This window comes from Chanos chanos, chromosome 7, assembly GCF_902362185.1.
Source record: "Chanos chanos chromosome 7, fChaCha1.1, whole genome shotgun sequence".
Classification (NCBI taxonomy): domain Eukaryota; kingdom Metazoa; phylum Chordata; class Actinopteri; order Gonorynchiformes; family Chanidae; genus Chanos; species Chanos chanos.
Window position 1 is genome coordinate 35441699 of NC_044501.1, and position 11655 is coordinate 35453353.

Here is an 11655-nt window from a genome sequence, read left to right on the forward strand (position 1 = left end):
TTAAATCTTCCTCTGAGCTGCAGTTGCACCCAGCCCAGTGCTTCACAAAGCACCGAAAATGAAACTAGAGTCCATCATGGCTCCAGGAGGAAGGAAGGGCACCTCAGACTCTTTGTTTGACCGTCTTTTCATGTCTGTAGGACCAATAGTTTTTTGTTTGTGTCTGTGATCCAAGAGCTCAAAGGAAAACTCATCACATTGTTACATCTAACACGCGTAATCCCCGTTTGAGACGCGTTCTGTTCTGTGATCATGCGGCGTAGTGACCATTTGAAAAGTCACAAGGTGTAACACACAGGAGTGATGACCAGAGGGGCTGAGTTATTACCTCCGCTGTTACGGCATGGACTGAACATCGGATAGATTTTTTCGGTGAAATACTGACGGGTGAAAGAGTAGATATGGCTCTTTGCATCCACGTCATAAAAGGAGACCAGACCCTCCTCATAATCCACAAACACCCCCACCTTCTGGGGCTTCTGCTTCAGAGAGAGGGGAGAAAAAGGGGGTTCTAGTGCTTTGTATTCGTTCCCGTTCCTAAGCAGAAGAGTCCACTGTCCGTCTGAAGTGCTTGCTGTCAACGTCCCCTTCCTGCTGATGGACCCTTTGGCCACTCCCAAATCCCATTCGGTCTTCCCACTGACCTGGACCTCGTAGTAGAATTTCCCTGAGGAGAATCCCTCCTTTCCCAAGACAAGGCAATAGTTTTTAAACCTCTTTGGATTGTCAGGGAGATCCTGTTGTGTGTTTCCATCTCTCACTTGTTTCCCGTCAGGAGACAGGATGAGGTAGCTATGCGCTGTGTCAGGATCCAGAGTCACATCCACTAATACAAAGAAAAGTAAACAGAAAAGATTATATTTAAATTTATCACTAAATTTACTTAAATAAGTATTAATAATATTTAAGTAAATTATTTCATCATCTTAGAGCGTTTGTGTAAATATAGCAATACGATTCAAATGATCCAAAGTAACTGTTTTCCTCAGACAATCTGAGTAAAACTTAACTAACTAGGTTTTACAGTATACGCGAAGACGATACAAACCTGCATGCTCCTGAATTCTCCTCAGTTCTGTGGAGACAGAATGCATTGATTTATTAAGTCTCTTCAAATTAATTAATTTGATAATCTAATTTTATGTTCTATTACAGTCTTCTTGCTTATTCACACATACTCTATACTAGTGTTGATAACAATGATAGAGAGAGAGAGAGAGAGAGAGAGAGAGAGAGAGAGAGAGAGAGAGACAGAAAGGCCAAATTTCACTTTCAGAAAGCATCAGCATAGTTTGCATACGTATTTGTTTTTCCATAAATATTTGTAGTTTTGTAGTTTTTTTTTCTCATTATAGTCTATATTTAGGCTTTAGTGTGAATGAGTAGAATTCTTCATAACAGTGATTCAGTAATTTTTTGTTGTTCAGATATTGTAATATATCGTTCAACATGCATCATAACTGAGATCAATCATTCTGGACTCACTCAGTTCCGGTATTTTCTCCATCTCCATACGGAATGACTTTTCCAGCTCAGACATTGCTCTCTTCATCGTCTCCACATACAAATGTCCATTAAGGTGGATCTCAGCCCAGTTCTTGGTTGCTGGAGGTCTGCATAGCGATTCAGAAATCTACAGCACAGTAGGAGAGGGAAGATACTTTTTCAGTAAGGTCAGAGGTATCCTGTGAAGTCCTGCACTGCCATTGACCAGAGAGAGAGAGAGAGAGAGAGAGAGGAACACTGACCTGCAGGAGTTTGCGGTCATCCTCGGCGTGTGAGACCTGCTCCAACTCCGTCTCTCTCTTCTTGAGCTCAATGATTTCCTGATCCAACTCTTTAATGAACTGTTTGGCCTGCCACTCTGTGGCTTTGTGCTTCTCCTCCATCACCTCAGCCAGCTCTGAAAGGCTTCTCTTCATAGAGCTCCGCAGAGCGCTGAGGAACTCCAGGCCTTTTGTTGTGCTTTTCTGGTAAAAACACAAATCCTATACCATTAAAATGATAAAAATGATGACAATAAAATGCATTCGACACACAACACAAGAGCTATGACTCCACAAGCCACGATACGGTATAGATCTGTCCTGGAGATTTTTCTGGAGGGTGTAACTGGAACTAAGGAATGATAAGGGAATCACCGGATTTACCGGTGGATGCCTTCACGTCAGTGTAACTTAAAACAAAGAACAAAAAAAAAAACCAAAGCAAAACAAAACAAGTAACACAACAACGACTCAACCTCAAAACATTGAAGTAACCTACTGCATGGTTTCCAGGACACAACTGGGGGACAAAATTTATTTTTAAGGGAACTCTGCCCTCAGGCTGAGTAAACTTAAAAAGGCTCTATAGAGCACAAAAGTATTCCTTATTACGTACAAAAGTATTCCTTATCACGTACAATAGTATTCCTTACTACGTATACCTTTTAAAGGTTTTGTTTGTCTGTTTGATAGTTATGTAGCTTGTGGGCATACAGGAAACCATATACTTGCCCTATAAAAAACAACAAAGGCGATGTGGCATTGTATCACCAACACTGGTTCAACCAGTCAAAACAACCAAAGAAGATATATATAGTCTCTTTGAACAAAAAAACAAACAAAAAAACTGATGAATGCCAGACTCTCAGACTCTCTGTCCATCTTTATCACAACACGCAAGGGTTTTGCACACACATACAGATTCACCAAACCAACTGTTTGAAAAATGAATACATGTTTTTACATAATCATTACAGGACTCACATTACTGAGCACTATAGAGTGCCTGAGATCCTGCATCTTCTTCAGTCTGTCCTTTACCATCTGCTGTAATTCTGTTTGTGTCCTCTCCACCTGAGACTGCACACAGAGACAGTGAGAGACTTGAAGTGCTTTTCATTGATGCACTTTCTGTTTTTCTCTTTTTTTTAGTCTGAATCTGAAGTCAAATTCAGTGTGATCAACGATAATATATTTGATCAGATATTTACTTTTTACACATTAGGTACTGGAGTATGTAGAATATGAAGGTGTCAATGGTGTATAAAAGAAGTTACAGGCAACATGTTAACAGGAAGTCTGTCATCGTAACAACAAAGGTCACTGTTTTCTCTCTCTCACACACACTCTCTCTTTCTCTCTCTCTCTATCTATCTTTTGTTTCTTACCTTCCTCTTGGCACTCTCCTTCTCCAAAGGAACAATATTGTGTGTCCTGTGTTCTGTTTCAGTGCAGAACTGACACACAAGCACCTGGTGATCTCTACAGAACAACTCCAGTGGTCTCTCGTGTTTCTTACACATCCAGTCGTCTAGATTATCCACCGGGTTGATTAGTCTGTGTTTCTTTAGTTTTTCAGCGGTTTTATGAGGTTCCAGGTGAATTGCACAGTAACTTAAACCGCAGTCTATACAGGATTTCATGGCTCTCCGTCTCTTGCCATTACAAGCATCACATGGGACGTCAGGTTTGTCAAGGCCTCTGCTCCTCTTAAAGTGATCTACGATGTCTCTGAAAACAGTGTTGACTTTGAGTTCAGGTCTTCTGAGAAATTTCTCCTTACACATCGGACACTGACACTGTGTCGTCTTCTCCCAACATTTTTTAATGCAGTCCATGCAAAAATTGTGTCCACAGGCAATGGTGACTGGATCAGTGAACACATCCAAACACACAGAGCACTGGAACTGGTCCTCAGGCAGGGAACAGCTGGGAGATGCCATATCTCCACAATCTAAATACACAAAGTTCTGGAGATGGGAAGGAGAAAAAAAAGTTTAAAATAAGGCCATACGAAGACAGCGAGAAAGTTTTTTCTTTTTCTTCTTCTCCGTCTTTTTTTTTTTTTTTTTTTTTTTTTACAAAGTTTCTATATCACGCATTTCCGAAGGTCTTGGCAAGAGGTGGCGTAGTGCTCTCTCACACCGTCACAGTTAAAATAACAAAAAACATTACGTGCTAAGCATCGGGCAAGTTCAAAAGGTGAAACAGACTGGTTTTAAGTGACGATTATAGCCCTCTCTCTTTCATTTGATGGTTCACTTTCTGTCGTTTCCCAAATTAGATGTAAATATGCATCTTGTTGTCTTGCAGCTTTAAGACTGTTTCATTGTTTCATATGGATGGAATTTCCAGTCCAAGTTTAGTTTTTTTTTTGTCCTTCCGCGTAGTCTTTCAGGTTGAAACACGAAACCGTGTTCAGGATAGCTGATATAGGCCTATGTATTGTTCTCATGGGAACGTTTTATGCGACACACACGGGCAAATTTACAAGACTAGGCAAGTTATAGGACGGTCTGTAGGGGTAAACAAATCTATGTGTAACTCTCCCTGAAAACATTCGATCCCAAATAAAAGAATGAGACAAAGCGCTGTTTCGATTGTGTTTGGCGAAAATTGAAAGTCAAACATGGTTAAACTCAACTGAAACCACTAAAACACGCTAATGACAAGTTAAGCTCGTGACTATGTCCAAGTATTTAACACAAAACAACTGGCAAGCAAAATTCTAAACTATAAGATACGTTTGTAAACGCTACTAGAAATTCAGATCGCGGAAACTAGCTACAACGTTTCTTTCGAGAAAGATTACTGAATAAACCATCCTGTTGAGCTCCAGTACAGAAAACCATGTGATAATAGCTCTTCCCTGTTTTTCACACATACAGTACGTCGTGGTATTCCCCGTTCTTCTGCAGTAATACAGTCATATAACATGTTTTCGTGCCCTAATTTTCAACATCTACATTTGCAAAATACGTTGAAAAAGATTTGATGAGAGGAATAATGAATGAGCAATCCTCGATTAAGGCTGAAATGTAGCTTCTGACAGTATATTTACCAAGAATTTTGTACATTGTTACGTTTTGCACACCGTTAAAGATCAGCACAAGTCCTACATAAATATAGAGTTCTCGTTCTGTCTTTCACCTACTTACTTATAAATCAGTGTCGCCTGAGTTCTTTGCCCTCAAAATTAGAAAGTTATGTTCCATTCGAGCAGAACCGGTTAAAAAACAGAGAAAAGACGTCCCAAGATCATAGCTTTTACTTTCACTTTAGCCCCTGCGTCATCACCCAGCCGATCTGCTAACAATGCTGCATGCGAACAGCTTTAAACATGATTCATATGATCTGACACATGTGAAATACAAATATATCCCCTAATCCCTCAACCTACTAAATACAATGCATTTACAGCTGTTGTGTAGTTAGAAATTGTCTCTGTTTCAATGTCCTTTTAGAACTAATATGTATTTTCCCTGTTCCAAAATCCTGAACACAGCTGTGATATTGTGAGTTCGGTAAGCCTCTGAGTATGCCCTCTTTTAAAATCTCAGTGGTTTTGAATGCATTGCACTCCAGCAATACACAGCTACACACCATTCTTTCGAGTGAATGTAGTTGTTTTAGAGTGTCAGTGCTTATATAACAATGCTCCATGTTACAAAGCAAAGATTTGAGGTGGATTGGGTTGAAGAATATGAAATATGAAAAAGAAGTGAATGTTGACAGCAACATGTTAGAGTTTACTATAGATAAGTGTAACACAGAATTAAGACAATGTTAAGACAACTATATTGAGCACTACCAATATTAGGTCTTTACTAAGGAATGGAACATTGTGTCTCAAACTAATGTTTTATATGGAGTTATTAGGTTTGTGATATCTGTAGTTTTTATACAGACATATTTTAACAAGAGAGCCTGAATACTCACTCACTCACTCACTCATTATCTAAGCCACTTATCCTAATTGGGGTCATGGGGGGTGCTAGAGCCTATCCCAGCATTCACTGGGCAAAAGGCAGGGAAACACCCTGGATAGGTTGCCAGTCCATCGCAGGGCAGGGCCTGAATAGATTTTTTTCAAATTCAATTTTAAAATAAAAATTTCATAGATGCAAAGGACAAGTGTGTTGATACATATACAAAAACAAAGATGAAAGAATGAACTAGACTGAAGTAAGAGATGAGGCAATTTATTGAAAAATATACAATTTAAATGATAAATTAAGACAAAGTTGCAGTATGTGGTGTTGTGTGTGTTCAGAGGCTGTAAATTCCTGTCCAGGAATAATAATAATAATAATAATAATAATAATAATAATAATAATAATAATAATAAAACAATCCAAACCAGTCTCCTTTTTTCAAATTCTATAAATTATTCATGACACAAAAACACCAGTAGATGGCCTCATTGGAGTAAGTTAGCAAAGCAATATGACGGAGATCAAAAATCAAGAAGGTCATACAGAGATCATTGGCTCTGTGTGTTATGACAGAACATAATCATTTCATCTGGATTCAATTTTCAAAAACGACTTACATAGACATCTCTGACTCTTGAAATACACACAGCAGCAGCAACATCTAAGTCTTTATCTTCTCTCTCAGCCTTTGGTGGCGCATGATGTGGTAAGTCTTGTGTTATCAGACTTCTTCAGGGTGTAATATTACCCAAAACAGACCCATTTTTATTGGGTTGCCAATAGGCAGAGTAAAATGCATAACGATGCTAAGATATGTGAATTCATTTTCCTATTAAAATGGAGTAATAGCATAAACTTCATATTTGTCACGTTATTGCTCATTCTCTGGAATCACAGATGCCCTTTACTGATTTTCTTTACATTTCTCCCTCACTCTTCCACTTCACTGTACGTCTGCAAATAGGACCTGTTATGCGGTTGTAATAAGTGGAAGAATTTACCCCTTCTCTTTCCCTTCACTGTGTTTTGGCCTAGTACAGCTACCGTAGTGACACACCTCTTCCCAGGTGCATAACCTTAGCCAGGCTATATATATTTTACTGTAAATCCCAGCATGGCATGATAGTCCATGTACTCCAGGTACTCCATGCTCGTTGTTTTTTTTTCTTTTTTCTTTTTGTACTGTACACAAAGCTGAGCAGGATGTGTGCTCTGTCAATACAGTGAGGTAACATGATTTGAGTAGTCTACCTGCCGTCTGCAAAGTAACCTGAGAGGGATTTGGCTCTGGAGAGAAATTACGCCACTGCTGCTTTGCTTCAGTTTACTTTGATGGATTTATCTTTTTTTTATTGATTTTGCTTCAGTGGCATTTGGTTGGTTTTGTATTTATCATCGGTTTGCCTGGCTTCATTTGCCTAACTTATTTTACTATGTACAATTTGGCATTTAGCAGATGGTTTTGTCCAAAGTGACTTACAATAAGTGCATCAGTCAGGTTAAGTTACCCCATAAGCGAAAGATTGCCGTAAGAATGCAAATAAATTAATCTCAGTATCACACTCCTGTATATTCTGTGACAATAAACAAGACCTGCCACACAGGGACAGGGTTAGTGCTTTATTTTTTTATAACACTAAACAGAAAGAGAGGTTAAGCGGTGGGGGACAGGTGGGTTCTGAAAAGGTGGGTTTTCAGTTCCCTGTGGAAGATGACAAGAGATTCCGCAGTCCTGACTGATTGAGGCAGGTCATTCCACCACTGTGGAACAAGAGCAGTGAAGAGAGATCGCTGAGAGGAGTGGCTGCCAGGTTACTGAAGTGAGGGGACCGCCAACTGACCAGAGGTGGTTGAGCGGAGAGCTCTGGCTAGGGTGTAGGGAGTTATCAGACACTGAAGGTAGGATGGGGCGGAGCCTCTTGTGGCCTGCTAAGCCAGCACCAGTGTATTGAAGTGCATGCGGGCTGCTACCGGAAACCAGTGGAGTGTGGTGAGTAGTGGAGTGACAAGAGAGTGTTTTCAGAGCTTGAATACCAGTCGTGCAGCTGCATTCTGAACTAGCTGAAGCGGCCTGATAGCGCAAGCCGGTAAACCAGCCATTTTGTTTGATTAATTCTTCTTTTCAGTTGCTTTGCTCTGGTAACTACTTTGGTTGATCTTGTCTGGTGCTGGATGTATGTCAATATATGTGTGTGTGTGTGTGTGTGTGTGTGTGTGTGTGTGTGTATGTGTGTGTGTGTGTACGCGTGTTGGTATCTTTCTGGGGACCTGTAAGCCCCCAGTAAGATAGCATAATCTGCAAAAAGTGTCTGGTCCCCACGAGGAGAAAAAAGTTTTTCTAAACTATATTGTTGTTATTAATAAAACAAAAAGTGTCAAAACATTTCTTTGGTTAAGGTCACGGTTTGGGATAGATTAATATTCTTACAGGATAGTGGGAGTCAATGGGAAGTCCCCACTAGGTTATGAGTACAAACGTGTGTGTATGTGTGTGTAGTTCTTTTCTATTTTGTGCTGTTCCCTCTTTTCTGTCATTAGTTATTAGTTGTTTGGCATACTGCCAATTGGCTAGTGTTTCCTTTTTCTTTTCTTTGTATTTTTTGTCATTCGTGTTTCTCTTCTTCTCTTGATCCTCAATTCAGAGTTTTAGTACTGTGCTTCATTTAGCCCACTGACTGTGCTTGATTCCATTTATCAGTTTGTAAACTTTTCTTTCACCTGTTTTTCTTAAGTTCTATTGTTGTAATTGGGTTTTTCAATGTTTCTTTTTGCCATCTCTCTGTTTAAGTGTTTTGTTTCCATTAATAGGTTCTTGGTGGAGTGATCTGAGGCTGCACTGGCAGGAGTGTATAGTTATCCTCACCTCCAACCCAATAACATTGCATGTTCACATTCACTGCTTGATGGGATAGGCTGGGCCCTAACACTTTTTATTTACTTCAGTTGGCAGTATGTGTACACCTAAAGGCACTGGCACAAGCATGCGTGGTGGTGAGTAGTTCATTCTCCCCTTAGTCCTAATAAAGCCCCTGTCGTCAGCCCTCCACCCTCCACCGGTGATATGTTTGTTTTCTTCATATTCCCCCAGTCAGTGCTGCTATTTTAGAGTTTTATGCACTTTGTTTGTTTGTTTGATTACACATGAATCATTTTTACTGTTCTATAATTGTATTTTAACATGGTGGTGGTAATAAAGGCAGCTGTAATTCCAGTTTCATTCTTCAGTTCCATTGCTTTGTTACAAGCAAACCCTTATTAGCATAACTGAAATCATGTTTCTACTTCTCAATCTACCAATTTAACTGTGTGGGAACCCCTCCTACTGTGGGACCCCTCCTACTTTGCTATTTGCTCCTAGACTCTTGAGGTGAGACCTCAGATGGTGTTGTCGCAAATTTTATGCATTAAAAAGGAAACCCTCACCATGGGCTGGCCACACAGTACTCTCCATTGTGACTTGTATTGAATTGTTTAACTTTTCCTGACAGAGATTACATAATAAACTTGAAAGGCTGCTTTAGCTGTAGAAAGTTTGGCTCCTCTCTCTTGGCTGCAAGATCAGTCTTTGGTGTAAGTATATCTGCTAATTAATAAAAAGGAAAAAAAGAACCAGATGGGAAATTCCACTGTAAATAGGTGCATTTTATTAAGAGGTTGTGATGTGGTTTTTCACTAAACATACAAAGGTCAACATCAAATGTGATTATTACATGCAATGCTTATGTTGACACTATGCTGGCAAAACAAACCTTTTGCTAACTACAGGTAAAATATTCAACAGATTAAAAATGTTACATGTTTCACAAATGACTAATAATTGTTCATGGATTTTTTTATGAGATAATACATATTCAGATTAATAGGCAGTATGTCTGTAGATGAAAGTGTAGAAATTAGTCAGCATGAAAAAATATTTTAAAAATATAAATAATAAAAATATTAATTTGCTTTGTTGTTGTGTGACATTTATTTGAAATTTAGCAAGGTATTGTAAATGCTGACATATTTGATAAATTTTACACGAAACAATCAAATAGGAGTCCTGTTTAATCAAGGGTCGATAAATTGAGAATGCTTCTGTCTTCTATAGTGGCTGAGAATTGTGTTTAATACATAGCCATTTTATAAACATTTATAACAGTCAGAAAGTCCCCTTAGTTTATATATTATCAGCAGTCTCCACATCATAAAATTATACTAGACTCTCCTCACAATCCACAAATATCTGAATAATACGGCTTCTATCTTAGGGGGAGGAGGAAAAGGGGGATTCCAGAGCCTTGGATTCACACGCATTGCTCAGCCGTTTTGTCTAGAATCTATCCTCAGGGTGTTTTGATGTTTATGATCCAATCATAAAGTTTTCCCCCCTACAACCATGGGATTTCTCGTAATCATAAGCCATTAGACTGATAAACTAACCACTACACTGAATTGTATATGTGTAACTAGAGTGCCATGGGAACCTGAGTCATTGTTGAGTGCAGGCAAAAAGAAGAGGGTGAAGTTTTACGGTGATGATTGGGAGGATATTTAAGCCATGAAAATGTGGCTCGGGCCATAACTCTCATAGCCTGAATAAGCTATTAAAATCTAACAAAAGCAATATATAAGAATAGGCAGGTTTTTTGATTTTCTTTTGAGGGTGTCTGAGAGCCAATGGCCACTTTGCCCTAGGGGATCGCAATTTTTTTCTGAGTTATCACAACTTGCTGGAGTGCACCAAGAACCAGGGGTGTAAGCAATATTGCTGTGATGTCTAAGAGTTACTCTAGATACTGGGACAAAACCGCCTCAGCCACAATTGCTGCAGTTATAGTGGTCGTGAAAACCGAAAAACAGATGAAAAGATCCTTCCATGTTCGAGTTACATCATCTGAAATACAACAGAATATTACTAGTTTATACAGCACAGAAATTGATATGTGGGAGATTTTTGAGCATTTACATTTACAAACAATTAAAACCTGCTTGCTGATAGACCGGACTATTTAAAACACATACACACACACACACACACACGCACACACAAACTTGAGATGGCAACCTGCACATAAGGAAGGCTAAGCATGCACTTAGCCTTCCTTTGATGTGACCTTGTTCTCTTGACTGACTGCATAAATTTCAGTTTGGTTAACTCAGCTTTGCAAGACATTCTTTGTAAGACATTACTGTGATATTTCTTTGGCACTTGCCCAACATGTGACTAACGCTGCAGATTGTTTGCTTCCATTATGACTGTGCAAACATTAGAGGACAGAGGGATGACTAACTGAATCAGGGCAGTTTCCTTTGGGACCATGATGTTCTTTCCTATCAAAGTCCCACTGATATTATGTAGGTAACTTGTAGGGCTGATTTATTGTTTTATATTTTTTATTTGGACTTTTTAAAGTATGACTACTACAATCAGTTATCAGTCAGCTAACTTGCAACTACTAACTGAAAGGCTGCCATTCACTATGACCATGAACGCGGCTCTTTGACAGGCTACACACCTATTAGCTGTCGACAAACCAGTACCACATCTTACACACAAACGTCATGTAATTTAAAATCCGTGGAAAAGACTCAAAATTTACTTTAAATAAATTTAAATTAATCAGCATGCCTGATATACTCATCTGCGACAAACTGGGCAGCTTAAGACTCAGCAGCCAACTTGAATAAAAATCTGGGATACACTAACTTGATTTTTTCCCCCTTTACTTCAGAGGAGGGATAATTCTGGAGAACAAGCTTCCAGCCCTCCAGGCCAGTTTTTACACTGAGACATATCAGAAAAGGGTTAAACTCCCAGCTTCTAGCTACATACAGAAGAAGGTGCCAAACTGAGATACAATCTGAATCTGTTTTACTTGCTCTAAAGGCTGTCTTCTGTGTGATATACTGCAAAGTGCTGTGTGTTTTATACATTCTTAGAGACATCTAGTTTGATGGCACAGTCTTGCTGC

At 39.2% G+C, this 11655-nt stretch overlaps 1 protein-coding gene across 1 annotated transcript; it reads right to left on the reverse strand.

Moving 5' to 3' along the window:
- Positions 1–278: 278 nt before the first annotated feature.
- On the reverse strand, positions 279–3709 carry LOC115816278 (E3 ubiquitin-protein ligase TRIM39-like). The gene is made up of 6 exons (XM_030779241.1): positions 3155–3709; positions 2751–2846; positions 1749–1970; positions 1486–1633; positions 1049–1075; positions 279–826 (listed from the first exon to the last, which is right to left on the reverse strand). The coding sequence occupies exons 1-6, from the start codon at positions 3707–3709 to the stop codon at positions 279–281; spliced, it is 1596 nt and encodes a 531-aa protein (XP_030635101.1).
- Between the last annotated feature and the right edge of the window lie 7946 nt (positions 3710–11655).